The sequence below is a fragment of the Oreochromis niloticus genome, linkage group LG14, assembly GCF_001858045.2.
Source record: "Oreochromis niloticus isolate F11D_XX linkage group LG14, O_niloticus_UMD_NMBU, whole genome shotgun sequence".
Classification (NCBI taxonomy): Eukaryota; Metazoa; Chordata; class Actinopteri; order Cichliformes; family Cichlidae; genus Oreochromis; species Oreochromis niloticus.
In genome coordinates, this window is record NC_031979.2 from 4,685,552 (window position 1) to 4,702,217 (window position 16,666).

Consider the following 16,666-nt stretch of genomic DNA (forward strand, 5'->3'; position numbering starts at 1 on the left):
GACCTAAGCCCCCCAGGCCCAGTCAGAACCCCAGCCTGGAGGCCAAGCACTCCCAGAACCCAAGTCCCCAAGCCCATGCAAGACCCACCCAGGAGCAGCACGGTTACCAGGCCAGTAACTTGCATGGGATTAGAAGCTCCCATCATGTCATCATGTCACTGAGGAGCTGATATTAATGCTTTTAAATCATACTTGTCGTTTGATGTTTGATCGAATGGATCTCAGAAATCTCTATATTATTGCATAGGGTCTGTTCTATGTCTTGCCGGATCTTATCTAAGAAGGTATGTTTTAACCATCCTGAGATGTATTGTGGCTACAATACATCTCAGGATGGTTAAAACATGTTGGCTAAGAAGTAGCAGTGAAAGTTAATATGGAGGGATTTATCTTTCTAAAGGAAATTCCATAAATTCCAGCAGTCTTAACCAGTCAGTGATAGTTTACTTGGGATCACTGAGAATAAATAATTGATTCCTGGCAAGACCATCATTTTTATTGAAGCAATCCCTGTGATATGGGTGATATGGGTAAAGACTTCCATTTAGCCAGATTGTCTCAAACTTTCTTTAAAAGTTGGATGTGGTTTAATTTAGCTAAATCTGCAAATTTAGGAGAAACATTAATACCTAAATATTTAATATTTCCAGATTGCAGTGGGATATAAGAAGAATTATGGAAGGAGCAATTCACTGGAAGAATTGTAGATTTAACCAGTTTATTGAATAATCTGAAGCTCTTGACAAAGAGTTTATTAATGTAATTATCTCAGAGAAAGTGGTTTGTGAATGCTGGAGAAAAGGCAACACATCATCCGTATAAAGACTGATTTTAAGTTCTACATTCTTGCATTTTATGCCCTTTATCGCTATAGCCTGCCTAATTGTTGCTGCTAGTGGTTCAATAAAAATTGGAAGCAGTGAAAGGAGAGTGGGCAGGTCTGGTGCCCCTCTGGAGACAGAAGCTGGAAGGTGTTTGGTCATTTGTCCTGGCACATGCTGTTGGGGAATTATATAATATTTTTAACCAGTTTGTGAAAGAGTGTCCAAAACCAAATTTGTGTAAAGTTGTATATAAAAACTTCTAGTTAACTCTATCAAATGCTTTTTCAGCATCAAGAGACAATATTGTAGTTTCAGTGTTTTTACTGCATGAATAGTATAGTAAATTGCCGAGAAACTGATCAATGCCATTGTAACAATACCACGGCAGACCCAATGACAGTTTCATGCTTTTCAGCATCTCTTTATTAACTCACACGGTTGCTGTTACAAACGCTCTACAGCTGTTTGACTGGTGGGTGGCTCGCAGGACCCCACCATGCGTTGGCCTCTGGTGGAGATGGGGCAGGTCCAGGAGACGTACTGATCTCTGGCGTGGACGCTGCTGGACCAGCCTACATGGCAATCTCCGGCTCCATCTACGCAGGGCTCTCCCTCGCGCTGTCTGCCGGTTCTGGCCAAGCAGGTTCCTGGCGCGATTACATTTATTCTGTCACTAAAACTCAAAGGATATGTATTCCATCTATCAAGTTCTTTTTGTATGTCTGAGTCGATTGGATCATTTTTTGTTGTTGTTGTTATTTTTATACCAAAATATTTCAGGGAGTTTGCATTCCAATTTATTTTCAATTCTTGGAGCTTTTGGTCTGGGATACAATTGAATACAAGAACTTGAGTCTTTTTAAGGTTTATCTTGTAACTTGAGTATTTTCCAAATGTGTTTAATGCTTGCCTTAATTTAAAAAAAGGAATTAACTGGGTCTACTAAATATATCATCATATCGTCTGCAAATAAACAAATAGTGTGTACTTGGTTATTGATTTTGATCCCTGTTAACGAGTTATCTTGCTTAATCATCTGAGCAAGTGGTTTAATATATAGAGCAAACAATGTGGGACTAAAGCAACAGACCTGCCTAGTTCCCTTCTCTAGATCAAATCTTTCTCTCACAGCTGTTAACTTTAATTCTGGCTGTTGTTTTGCTATAGAGAAACTTAATACATTGAATTGATTTTGTTTTAAACCCAAATTTATCTGTGTAGTAAAAACCATTTCAGGTGACTACACCATGAAGCTTATAGGGAGAAGGCCAAGGGTTTGCAACACTGTCAATAAAGCAAAGGGTGGCTACTTTCAGGAATCTAAAATAAAAGACATATTTAGAGTTATTTATCAAGTTTTTCTTTGCAACATAATTCCACACATCTTGCTTCATATATTTGATCAATAGAAAGTAGTAAAAATAAAGAAAAAACATTAAATGAGAAGGTGTGAAGGAGAGGTAGAAGCAGGGGAACACACACACCTGAACTGATGGGGCCTTCCCATAATCCACTAACTTTTTCTTCTTCAGTCACCTTTTCTTCAGTAACCACACTATACACTACTCTGCATTTAATTATTAATTATTATTAATCTTAGACTCTCTTCCACAGCATGTCTTTTTCCCGTCTTCCTCCCCCCACCCCCAACCAGTCGCAGCAGATGGCTGCCACTCTCTGAGCCTTGTTCTGCTAGAGGTTTCTTCCTGTTAAAAGGGAGTTTTTCCTTCCGATTGTCGCCAAAGTAATTGTCCATAGGGGTTCATCTGATTGTTGGGCTTTTCTCTGTATCTCTGGATCCTTTACCTTACAATATAAAGCACCTTGAGTTGTCGGTTGTTGTGATTTGGCACTATATAAATTGAACTGATTTGATGAATAAACAAAAACAACAAAAAACTAGAATACTAGAATGATACTCCTCCCTCTTCCCCCAACACAGATTCAGCTTATCTGGTAGCAGCTTCTCCCATCTGTTTCTTTGTCACACCTGCATTTTTCCATTCCTTTCTTTTTTGGTCTTTTGCTTAGCCTTTTTCATACCTACATTCACCCGTTCACCACAATATTTAGTTATTTATCAATTCTTTCTACATAATTCCATATATCTTGCTTAATATGTTTGATGTCTTCAGTGTGTATCTACAATGTAGAAAGTAATAAAAAAAATTAAAGAAAAGCCATTTGATACACACACACACACACACACACACACACAATATAATTTATAATATTACAATATTGACATTTCTTGATTACTTGTATTCTGAAGTGTGTACATGTATTCTGCAGTGTTTTGTGCATGTTCATAAACTAATTGCTTTCAAGGGATAACTGGCTGAATATACCTGTAGTGTCACATTGTGAGGTACTGATTACCTTTCACATGATGTTTTCTGCATATAGAAAGTCACATCCTCACCTTTGTTTAAACAAAATTGAAATGTTTATTGAAATGGCACAGTAAAGGACCTCCAGTGCATTAAAATGTGATGTCAAAAGTTCCCGACCTAGCACCAACAATATAAAATTTGGAAGTGAGGTTTTTTATTTTGTTTATGACTTTTTCCAGGAATGGCAAGCTAATACAACTCCAGCAGATGAAGTTTCCTATCAAGAAAGAAAAAGATTTTCCTCACATAAGACCTGAAGACACAATATCACAAGAAATGGAACAAACTGCAAATGGTAATGAGCGGCATGAAAAGCCTTCATATTCTTTAATCAGCAGGCTGGCAAGCTCTCAACTGGAGGTGAGAAAAGTTATACTGGGCAAGCTGCTTCTACCCAAAGACAGAAACAAACCAAACATAGACCTTCCATCTTCTCTGGTTTCCCATAGTACCCGGAAAGACTTAAATCTAGGCACAGAAAAAACATTCACCCGCTCTCCCGCTCCTTCTAGTTTTTTGAATACTCAGAACAGTACTCACACTCAAGCAACCTGCCATCCAAAGTCTCACATCGTTTTCCTCAAGACACACAAGACAGCAAGCAGCACTATCTTAAACATCCTGTATCGCTATGGGGAAAGCAGAAACTTGACCTTTGCCCTTCCTCTAAACAAACAGAGCCAGTTATTTTATCCATTTTTCTTTGTTCCACATTTTGTTGAAGGAGTCAGCAGCAGAAGTGTGAAAGAGTTCCACATCATGTGCAACCACATGAGGTTTAAAAAATCTGAGGTGAGTTTCATCAAAAAATGTATGTTGTTCCATGGTTGCCATGTCTGTTTAACACTGTTAAACAGACATGGCAGACAAGGCCTAATGACATATTATCTAATGTACAAATTATCTAAACTATAGAGCAGGATTTATTCTTATACAGGTACCTTAAAGGTTAACCCTGGGTTTGTGTACTACAAAGAAAATTCTCACAAGGGTATATTGCCATGGTTACTCATACTGCAAACCATTTACCAGAGATCAGCAGGTGTGCACAATGTGTAGGATAACATAAAACATTATTTACCATCATATCATGAGATGTCCCAGTTACCATGTTACTGTGCTACATGCGTGTATGTGTGCATCGCTTCTTAGTTTTTGCAACGTTTAGACATTAATCTAGCACAGTGATATTTGCATTTGTTACAGATTCACTAGAGAGAAGTGATTTTAAAAAAAAATCAAGACTGTATCTATGAATCTATGATCTAGGCTTGTGTTTCTGAGATGATTAAAATTTGTTGTGGTCCTTATAGGACAGGCACTACAAACCCGTGATTTTATAGACTATTATGCATTAAACATCTGCAGCATTGACACTACTCCATATAGCAGTGATGGGGAAGATTTTTCTGCAGAATAAATACTTTTATCATTACTATACAGTTACATGTGTAGAGAGGAGTCTCATAGTATCTTATGAAACACCTCTTTTCATAAGAGAGGGGTTTCTCTTATGAAGAGGTGTTTCTCCCATTGCTTTTGCAAAATAGTTCTAATAAAAATCCTTCACCAGTCACAATTTTACACATTTTTAAAAATAATTTTGCAGGCAGGAAGGATTGCAGAATGGTATGCTTTAATCTGGTCTAGTTTATCTTATTCAAGACTAATAAATATGTATTTTATTTTTTTTCATTTTCTTTTATTTTTTAAGGGGTGGGAGTCTTAAACTTCTTGCCTTTCTGTAAAAGTCATCAAATATCACTGCAGATTTCTTTCCTTTTTGGCACTGTGTGAAAACACATCTCAATGCTCGAAACCAAAATGTCTCCTTTAATAGAGGTTGTGACACTTGTTAATGATCATTTAATCAGTGCTTTTGATTAGCAGCACCTGGCTGAAACTTACCCTCTAAATTCCCAAGAAAGCAGTAAAGGTGTATTATTTTTTCACACACTGCATTTTGTTATTGAAATAAGGACATGGTATAATGTAACATATTTTTAAATTCATCTGAAGTTGTTTTTTTTTATCTGATTTTATGACTTGCTAAGGATGACAAGAATAAACATATATAGCACCTGGATAATATAGTGATAACACTACTGGTCTTCAGAACAACAGGTGTCTGACTATGTAATTTACTATGTATTTCCCAGGTGGCAAAAGTGATGCCTCAGGATACCTTTTACTTTTCCATCTTGAGACATCCTGTGGCTATGATGGAATCCATCTTTAGTTATTATAAGAGCATCCCAGCCTTTCGTAAGACATTTAGCCTGGAGGACTTCTTAGACAACAGCTGGAGAAACTATAGTGCATCAGTGGCCAACAACCACTACGCTCACAATATTCTGGCTTTTGACTTTGGCTTTAAGAATAATATTGCAGTTGGCACTGGAGACTTTGAGGAGAGAACCACTGTGGCTATTCAAACTATAGAACAGGACTTTAATCTTATACTAATTTCTGAATACTTTGATGAGTCCATGGTCTTGCTCAAGTACTCCCTCTGCTGGTCCTTGGAAGATATGGTTTCCTTTCGGCTCAATAGTCGCAGTGAACAAACTCGGCATTCACTTTCACCGAACACTGCAGAGAAAATCAAGATGTGGAATGCTTTAGACTGGAGGATTTACCTGCACTTTAACACAACCTTCTGGCACAAAGTGGATAGTCTAGTTGGACGACAGAAGATGGAGAGGGAAGTAGCTCAGCTGAGAAAGCTACAAGTCAAGCTTGCAAACACTTGCCTGACAGATAGGGGTGCGGTTGACCCATCACTGGTAAAAGATGCTAGGCTGAAGCCTTTTCAGTATGGAACAGCTGTCATTCAGGGCTATAACCTAAACCCAAACTTAGATATACAAACCAAAACAAAATGTCAGAGACTTATCTTACCAGAACTGCAGTACACACACCATCTGTACACCAAGCAGTTCCCAAAGGAAGCTGCTAAGCATAAACAGGCAACTAAGATTGTTAAATAAGAGCGTCATCACCTAAAGAAAACTGCTATGATGGCTAAGCACCAGGAATGGGAAGACCTGAGCAGCCTGACCTTAAGAAGTAAACTATCAAGTCTCAAAAACCAATGGGGTTCCACAAGTTCTCTGTTAACAAAAACAGAAGCTAACAATAAAACAAGAATACCATGAGTAATACTTGTGACTAATAATCACAGGATATGTGATATGCTTAAGAAGTATATGTAGGTAGGGTATTAACAATTTTTTTTGTTTTTTTTCTTTTCTTTTTTCTTCTTATTTTAGTAGCCACACCAGTGGTTAAGTTGAAAATATGAAAGCTTTTCAAGGTTTTGAGAAAGGCTGTTTGGCAGCGGGAATATCATATCACTTTGGTGAATAACTAAAAAAGACCATTCTTATGATCTTTTCATAAGAATGATCACATATCAATAGATATTTGAAGCTAATTTAATCATTTTCTTTTCTCATATAATATTGTTAGGTCTTGGATGTTAGAAGACAGTCAAGAGTAAATTATGTTTGACGAATTAACTTTTGATTGTTTTCTTGCTTGTACGCTGTTTGTTTGCTCATCTTTACAGATCTTTGAAGTACATGGCAGTGGACTGAATTTTGGACTGTTTTTGATTCCCTGTGTTGTTTTAAGTGCTGCAGATAGCAACGTGACTTGAACTTGACTTGAACATGCTAGTTCAAGTCAAGTTGCTTTTTACTGTCATTTGAGCCACAGTAATACACCTTGAAATAAAGCAATGTTCTTCCAGGACACATTGGTCCTGGAAGAACATTAGTAAACATTAGACATTAGAAAAAGTGCATTGCATTAAAATATCAAATTACACAAAGAATAAAATATACATATATAAAATGGAATGTATTAATCTGTGTGTGTGTGTGTGTGTGTGTGTGTGACTTGACTTGACTCAACTTGATTTCCATTACAGTTGTGTATGTACATCTGCAAGGGGTCATTAAAGTAATGTGGCCAAATGTACTGTGACATCATTTATATGCGCTCCACCTGGACTACAAACAGTGTGGGCAGAGTAGCTTCTGAGTCACCTGACGGTTTGGCAGAAGCTCTTCGAGGCAGACCAAAAGTCTTTTTCCATGGCCTCTCCGAACTCCTTCCACATCTAAGTTTTTGCTTCAGCCACTGGCCAAGCTGCGTTCCACTTGGCCTCTGGGTACCTATTAGCTGCCTCCGAAGTCCAACAGGCTAACCAAGCCCAATAGGACTCCTTCTTCAGCCTGATGGCTCCCTTCACCTCCGATGTCCACTGTCTGGTTCGGGGGTTACCACCACGACAGGTACCAACCACACTGTGACCTCAGCTTAGTACACCAGCTTCAGCGATGGATGTAATGAACATGTTCCATTCCAACTCAGTGTCCTCAGTCTCACTTAACATGCTGTTGAAGCTCTGCCAAAGGTGGGAGTTGAAGACCTCACAGCCAGGCTTTCCCAGCGCATCCTCACTATAAGTTTGGGTATGGCAGGTCTGTCAGCATCCTCTCCCATCACCAGAACCAATTCACCACCAGGTGGTGATCAGTTCACAGCTCACAGAGTGTCATACAGATGCAGATCTGATGATTCGAATAAACTCAATCATTGATCTGTGGAGTAGGGTGTCCTGGTGCCACATACACTTATGGACACCTTTGTTTGAACATGGTGTTTGTTATGGACAAACTGTGGTTTGCACCGAAGTCCAGTGACAGAATACCACTTGGGTTTAGATCCAATTTAGCTTTTGCTTTCAATCACACCCCTCCAGGTCTCACTGTCATTGCTCACATTAGTGTTGAAGCACCCCACCTGGGAACTCCAAAAAGGTAAGGTACTCTAAACTGTCGTTTGGCGCATAGGCACAGGCACCTTCCCCAGGCCTGGCTCCAGAGCGGGCCCTGGTAACCCTATCCCAGGGAGGGTGAACTGTTCCCTAGATTTTTCACCCATAGGGGTCTCATGGATTGCTCTTTGTCTTTTCCCTCAGTCAGGACCAATTTGCCATGGGAGACCCAGAGTGAATCCTCTTCTCCGAACAAAAAAAGGATTTTTGACAGGTAGCACAATGTTCTCTTTCTAAAGTAAATTAATCAAGGACCTTTTTATGGAAACTACCTGAGTTACAGTTCTGGTGTGGTGCCAAGAGTGATTGTCTGCCTGTGTTTAAGCTGTTAAACATGACTTTTTGCTCTTTAATCTGTCAAACATATCCCAAAGATGAAGCTTATATGCAAGTGCAATAAGGAAGATTGGTAATCACTCACCTGGATGTTTTCCTGCATGCTTTACTGCTAGTCTACCACAGTCTGTTCATTTAATAATGCTGTTCTTATAAGTACAGTTTCATTGACCATTATCCTGTACAGAACCTGTGGTATCAAGGAAGCCATTGTACATATACCAGTACACATTCGGTAGCATTCTGTAGCATTCACATTCTGGGGTGGTCGTTCCAGTGATAGAGCAGGGCAGGGTTCGATTCCTGTCTGCTCAAGGCTACATGAAAACAGTTCTTGTAAATTGTTGGCATGGAGTGTTCAGAAACACTTAGAGCATAGGGGAAAAAGCACTAAGAGAAATTCTCTGCAAATGATCCACGGTAATTATTAAAGAGGAAGCTTGATTCCAGGTTCAGCCCATTTTCATAACAAGTGATATTCGTTAATGAGAGACCGTATTTTTTCATGGTGGAGAATTGTGCACTGCGAGAGACCCTGCTTATGGAGTTCAACAACCCGACCATGTTTAAAAAAGGGAAAGTTTTTTTGCCTTTGCTATCACAACATCATTACAGTGTGACTACCTGACTTAAAATGATAATGAATCCACATTTTTGCACAGATTTGGCCTTTTGAAGGGATGTGGTCCTAAACTTTTGATCAGTTGTAAAACAGCCTGTTTCAGTTTAAGCATTGTTTTTAATAAATTGCATGCTCAAAAAATGTTTTGTCTGACTCCCATTGCTTCTTTTTGCATGTTGAAGCTCTACTTGAAAGCCAAATATGATTTTTTTGTGGTCTTAAACTTTTGACTGGGACTGTACATTGAATATACACTATTGGTCAAAAGTTTTAGAACACCCAATTCTTCCGGTTTTTTATTGAAATTTATGCAGTTTAATGTGTCATTGCACCCTGATGAGTCAAACGTTTAGAATACATTTTGGTCTATAAATTTATGATTCCATGATTTCTCAACTCCAATTGCTTATTTGTACTATCCTTTCATTTCAAATTAGCCACCTTTGGGAGATATAACAGCTGAACACACCCATGGCATTCTTTCTACAACAGAAATCAAATATTCTTCAGAAAGTTCTTCCCATATCTGTTGCAGAAGTTTCCATAAATGTTCTGCACTTGCTTTGCAGAGGAAAACTCTTCTGTCCTGTTCCCAAACCAGCTTGATGGGGTTTAAGTCTGGAGACTGTGCTGATCACTCTATGTTTTCAAGCTTACCATCTTGTTCTTTTTTCCTGAGGTAGTTCTGGCATAGGTTGGACTTATGTTTTGGGTGATTATCTTGTTGTAGGATGGACCCCTAATTAGGCGCATACCAGAGCGTATTGCATGGCGCTGTGGTAGCTGTTTTGGTTCAGGGTGGACCCTGAAACCAGCAAAACAGCCCCAGACCATCACACTTCCTCCTCCATGTTTGACATGCCACACACTGTGGAACTATCCTTTCACCTATTCACGAGTACAAATACCCTGTGTGATGAACCGAAGATTTAAAATTTTGATTCAGCAGCCCATAACACCTTCTTCCAGTCTTCATGGCCCAGGCAAGCTTCTTTGTCTTATTCTGTCTCATTCTGACAACTTTACAGTGGCTTTTTCTTGCTTCAACTCATCTTGCTCCAAAACCCCTTTAAATTGTTAACCCATTTTGTGTTCCCTGAAGAAGATCTCTTTGTATAATTCTGAAATGTACATTATTTTAAAGTTTTGAGTAACCTTGCTTTTCTTTTCTTTTTTTTAACCTCTGGCAGTTCACCACTGCAATAAATAACTCGAAAAAAATGCACGTGTTCTAAAACTTTTGACCGGTAGTGTATATGTGTTTACTTCAGATGGTACTGATGAATTATATAGTTATGTTAAAAAACAGACTACAGATGACAGAATACTAAATCAGAATAGGCATTTGGTTAAGCACCATATTTATAAGATTCTAGTGTTGAGTATAGTAACCTCACTTTTATCTCAATTTAGAAGCAGAAAATTATAGGTCATCCAGGTCTTTTTGTCTTTAAGACATTCCTGCAGTTCAACTAATCAGTGTGTTCTATTTGGCTTCATGGATAGATAAAGTTGGGTATCATCTGCCTAGCAGTGAAAATGTATCCTATCCCTTCTAAACATATTGCATAGGGGAAGCATGTATAACGTAAACAGAACTGGTCCAAGCACGTAACAAAATTTGGTCTTGGCATGGGACCAATCAACCATTTGTAAGACTGAGGTACATAATTTCATGCCATTCTCAAGAATTTTACCATGGATTTTGTTATTCTCCTGCAGTTCATTCTTATAATTATCATAATTAATTCAATTTCAATTCAATTCAATTTTATTTATATAGCACCAAATCACAACAACAGTCGCCTCAAGGTGCTTTATATTGTACAGTAGATTCTACAATAATAGATATAGAGAAAAACCCAACAATCATATGACCCCCTATGAGCAAGCACTTTGGCGACAGTGGGAAGGAAAAACTCCCTTTTAACAGGAAGAAACCTCTGGCAGAACCAGGCTCAGGGAGGGGCGGCCATCTGCTGCAACCGGTTGGGGTGAGAAAAGGAAGACAGGATGAAAGACATGCTGTGGAAGAAAGACAGAGATTAATATCAGGTACAAGTCAATGCAGAGAGGTCTATTAACACATCATGGGAGTCCCCCGGCAGCCTACGTCTATTGCAGCATAACTAAGGGAGGATTCAGGGTCACCTGGTCCAGCCCTAACTATATGCTTTAGCAAAAAGGAAAGTTTTAAGCCTAATCTTAAAAGCAGAGTTAGTGTCTGTCTCCCGAATCCAAATGGGAAGCTGGTTCCACAGAAGAGGGGCCTGAAAACTGAAGACTCTCCCTCCCATTCTACTTTTAAATACTCTAGGAACAACAAGCAAGCATGCAGTGCAAGAGCGAAGTGCTCTAATAGGGTGATATGGTACTACAAGGTCATTAAGATAAGATGGGGCCTGATTATTTAAGACCTTGTGTGTGAGGAGCAGGATTTTGAATTCAATTCTGGATTTAACAGGAAGCCAATGAAGGGAAGCCAATACAGGAGAAATATGCTCTCTCTTTCTAGTCTTGAAGGCTTTTCAGGGAGTTTTTAGGACTTCCTGATAATAATGAATTACAGTAGTCCAGCCTAGAAGTAATAAATGCATGAACTAGTTTTTCAGCGTCACTCTGAGACAGGATATTTCTAATTTTAGAGATGTTTGATTGATTGATTTTTTATTGATTAGCATTTAAATATCTCAGTGAATACAGAATACAAAATAAAGATTACCACAAAGCAAAAAATCATGAGACAAGGCTAATCAAAGGAATTGGCTGAAGCATTTGCTTATTATGCCAACCCTTTTAACAAAAAATCTTTTGCATGCAGCTCCTGTACACAGGGCTCGAAGCAAAGAATAAAACAAAGCAAAGCAAAAACAAACAAACAAACAAACAAAAAAACTTTCCACCTTAGATAACTACATCAAAGCAAAACAATCAAGAGTTTCAGAATTATTATTTTTGCTCTTTTCATTCTTGATTAATATATTTTTCTAATACTCTATTTTTAAACATGTTTTTAAACAAGGAAAATGAACTACACCTTTTTAAATCACTGTCATAACTATTCCACAGGTTAACTCCTCTAACAGAAACACATCTCTGCTTTATGTTTGTCCTTATCTTGTTTTTTTTAAAGACATCTGTTCCCCTTAAGTCATATTGACTCTCTCTGACTTTAAACAGCTTCTGAATACTGCGGCAAAGCAAGTTATTTTGTGCTTTATACATTATCTGTGCCATTTTATATTCGACTAAATCATAAAATTTTAGGGTATTCAGATTAATAAACAAAATGTTAGTTGGTTCTATATAGTTTGATTGATTTATAATTCTTATAGCTCTTTTTTGTAACTTGAAAATAGGAAGAGTATTTGTTTTATATGCATTACCCCATATCTCCAGACAATAAGTCATATATGGAAGCAGCAGAGAACAATAAAGTGTGTATAATGATTTTTTGTTCAGGACATGCTTTGTTTTGTAGAGAATAGCAATGGTTTTTGACATTTTTGTTGTCACATGATTTATATGAGGCTTCCAGCTCAGCTTATCATCAATTATCACTCCAAGAAATTTATTTTCATACACTCTTTCAATTTCAATTCCATTAACCCTGATTTTAGATGCATTTTTCATTTGTTTAGTGCCAAAAATAATCAATTTTGTTTTCTTTATATTTAACGATAACTTATTTACATCAAACCAGTTTTTTAATATATTTAACTCCTTTTCCACTGTAGTCAGAAGCTGTTCTAGGTCTTTACCTGAGCAATACAGAGTGGTATCATCAGCAAACAATACACATTTTAACAGTTTGGAAACACTACATATGTCATTTATATATAATATGAATAATTTAGGGCCCAGCACAGAGCCCTGAGGAACACCACAAGTTACCTTCAACTGCTTAGATTTTACATTATTGATTTCAACATATTGATATCTGTCATCCAGGTAACTTTTCATCCACTTATATGCTATCCCTCTTATGCCATATCTCTCTAGTTTATTCATTAATATAGAATGATCAATTGTATCAAACGCCTTTTGTAAGTCTATAAAAACACCAACAGTATATTCCTTATTATCTATTGCATTAGATATCCCTTCTACAAGTTCCATCACTGCCATCGAAGTGGACCTTTTCACTCTAAAGCCATATTGGTAATCACTTAGGAGATTATGCTTCTCAATATATTTATCAAGTCTATTAACAAATAACTTTTCTAAAATTTTTGAGAACTGTGGGAGTAGTGATATTGGCCTGTAATTGGTAAACTGACATCTCTCTCCGTTTTTATGGATTGGAATAACTTTTGCTATTTTCATTTGTGAGGGAAACACACCAGTTCGAAAGGACAGATTACAAATGTATGCGAAAGGTTGCACTATATATTCTATGATACTCTTAACTAACATCATGTCAATACCAAAACAGTCGGTGGACTTTTTATTTTTAAATGTCTTCACAATGTTAATTATTTCTCTATGAGTTACAGCACCAATAAACATGGAGGACACATTCTGAGTAATATGTTTATTTAGGTCATTATTATTTCTTGACTCTGGAATTTCTTTTGCTAAATTAAAGCCAACATTTACAAAGAAATCATTAAATTCATTTACAATGTCTTTAGTTTTATCAAGCACAATATCTTTATCTTTTTTAAAATAGTCTGGATAATTCTTATTTTTTGAGCCCTTTTTGATTATGCTATTTAATATCCTCCATGTTTCTTGTGTGTTACTTCTATTTTGCTCCAGTAATGTGTGGTAATATTCTTTCTTACTTGTTCTTATAATATTTACTAATCTATTTTTATATAACTTGTACTTTATCTCAGCATCTTTTGTCCTCTGTTTTATGAATCTCTTATATAGATTATTTTTCTTTTTACATGCATCTTCTATCCCCTTTGTGACCCATGGCTTATTTGATCTGTGATGCTTTCTAGCGATTTTCATTAAAGGACAATGTTTTTCATATAGTAAAATTACAGTTGATAGGAATGCATCATATGCACTACTTGAATCTTCATTTGCAAAAACCTCATTCCAATTGTGTTCCTTTAAGTCCACCTGGAGGGCAGCAATGGCTCTTGTTGTTCTATGTCGTATCATATCAAATGTTTGATTCTTTTTTTTAGTTTTAATCCCAAAATAATTTTGAAAAATTGCAAAAACAGGAAGATGATCGCTTATATCAGTTATAAGAAGTCCACCTACTATTTCATGGTCAATTTTATTTGTGAATATATTATCTATCAATGTAGCTGTATCAATTGTTATTCTACTTGGTTTTATAATTACAGGGAAAAGGGAGTTACTATACATTGTATTGATGAAATCTGTTGTTTTCTGATGTCCGTTTGGGTTTAGCAAATCTATATTAAAATCACCACAAATTATTTGCACTTTTTTATCATTTAGGTTGCTAAACATAGCAGCAAGTTTTTCATTGAATGTCTCAAGGCATGATCCTGGTGTCCTATAGATGCAACTTATAATTATATTGCTAGCTTTTTCAACATGGATTTCAATAGTAACACATTCCATTACGTCATCTATGATGCTTGACATACATTCAATCAGACTACATTTCAAAACTTTATCTACATATAAAGCAACACCGCCTCCTTTTTTATTCACCCTGTTCATTGTAAATAATTCGTATCCTTCCAGTCCCATTTCACTAACTTTCTCATTATCGAGCCATGTTTCTGATATTGCAATTATATTAAACTTTTTTAACTTACTTAAACATTCCGTAATTTTAGAAAAATTTTTATACAGGCTTCTACTATTGAAATGTATGACCGACAATGCATTTGCCATTTTAATATTCATATTAAATTGGTCATCTGTATAGTACTCACAAGTACTATTATTGTTATTGTAGAAGTGATTATCTGGGTCAATGTTAGTTTCAGGGTCATGCATGTTGTGCTCTGCATAGTTAAATGTTTTGAAGTTCATCTTCTCAGCGTGTGTGGCAAAATAACCTCCTTGACAGTCCTTCTCATAATCAAAGTCTTCCTCTTCAATATCTCTGAATGGAAACCTATAATCTGTGTCCAAACTTGTCATTTATGTGTTTATGTTGTTGTTTTTTTCCATTGTTTTTGAGCCATAAGGCCAGAAACACTTTCCATACCCATTGTTCATTATCCAATTGTCACTTTTCCAATAGATTCCATAGCAGATTCCTGATTATTTGGAAGAAAGGAAGAAAGCAGTCCTACATATTTGTTTAATATGTGCATTGAAGGACATATCCTGGTAAAAAATGACTAATACTGTCCAAAATGTATTAAATTTGATTTTGCATTCACGTGGACCTTAAAAGTAGTGGTTAAAGAGTAAAAATAGCACTGACCACGCAATCAGTGGCAGATGTGCAATTGAGTTAATTGAAATTTTAAACTCTCCACATCCATCCAAATAGCACATGAAAAACACAAAGGCAGTTCATCTAGGCAGAATTTCATCTAGCTCTGTACACTGTACAAATTTCAAAACAAATTTGCATTTTTACAAAGGAAAAGAGCTGCCTGCTTTACAGGATCAGACACACAATAGTACAGTACACTGGTGAAATGAAGCAGCCAAATATTTTTGAGGCTATAGTTAACCTGGATAAGGATTTAATTTGTCTCTTTAGATATGGTGAAGATGCTACAAAATAACACTTGCAATGCCTTAAAACATGTCTACTCCTTGAAGTTTGTATATAGGTACTCTCAAAAAAATTAAACAGATTAAACAAATGAAGAGGAAAACAGGTAAAGGTGAACATAAATTTCAGACTCACAGTATAATGCCAGTTGCATTGTTCAGTTCAATATTTTAAAGGTTTTAACTAGACAGATTATGTCTTTTTTTATAGTAAAATTTCAGCATATGGCACTGCATTTAAAAACTATTTCGAAACTATCATACAGGAAAATGCAAGACTAGATCAAAAGGGCAAAGATAACAATCCCACAAAGTAAAATGGCTTAAGATAAAGTGGCTGTAGTTGCCAGTATTGTTTCATCTTAACATTCTTAATTATCATCTTTTTTCATACTGATATCTCCAGCTAATGTCCGTGTCATCTTATTTTTACTAGATAATAATCTGCCATTATTTTTCAAGAATGTTGGAAGTACTACTAATAGACTGGCATTTATATGGCGCTTTTTTAGCCTTACTGACCACTCAGAGTGCTTTAGTCAATAAGCCACTTTTAAACATACATTCATGCTTTGCTTTATTATATATACTTCATTCTACATTGAATTTATTGGTTAAATTTGACACATATCTTCAGAAGGATTGCAGATTGACCAGTGTTTGTGAAATAAGAGAAAAAGATGGTTTTAGTCAAAGTCAAGTCAAAGTAAACTTTATTGTCTATTATTTATTATCTCTGCTATATACAGTTCAGTATATAGAGAGATGAGATGACGAGGCTCCAGTTCCATTCAGTGCAAAAGAACTTAGGGAAGCTTAGGGAGCTTAGGGAATCTTGTGTGAAACTTTACATGGGATGTCATATATACTTTTAATGGGACAATGGTGACCAATTTCAAGGAGGTCTGTGAGACTGCTGAGAGAAATTAATGTGTTGCCACCAAATTTGCCTAGGTTTTTGCAGAGACAGGCA

At 36.6% G+C, this 16,666-nt stretch overlaps 1 protein-coding gene across 1 annotated transcript; it reads left to right on the forward strand.

Moving 5' to 3' along the window:
* Window positions 1-3,109: 3,109 nt before the first annotated feature.
* On the forward strand, window positions 3,110-8,430 carry gal3st2 (galactose-3-O-sulfotransferase 2). Its single transcript, XM_025897975.1, has 2 exons — window positions 3,110-4,009; window positions 5,377-8,430. Exons 1-2 carry the CDS (start codon window positions 3,383-3,385, stop codon window positions 6,205-6,207), a joined length of 1,458 nt encoding a protein of 485 aa, XP_025753760.1. The 5' UTR covers window positions 3,110-3,382; the 3' UTR covers window positions 6,208-8,430.
* The last annotated feature ends 8,236 nt before the right edge of the window (window positions 8,431-16,666 follow it).

Excerpts from the sequence above, each read along its gene's own strand:
- gal3st2 (XM_025897975.1), top strand. The coding sequence starts at position 3,383 with ATGACTTTTTCCAGGAATGGCAAGCTAATACAACTCCAGCAGATGAAG. Across the intron at positions 4,010-5,376 it reads TGAGGTTTAAAAAATCTGAG|GTGGCAAAAGTGATGCCTCA; the intron begins GTGAGTTTCATC and ends TGTATTTCCCAG.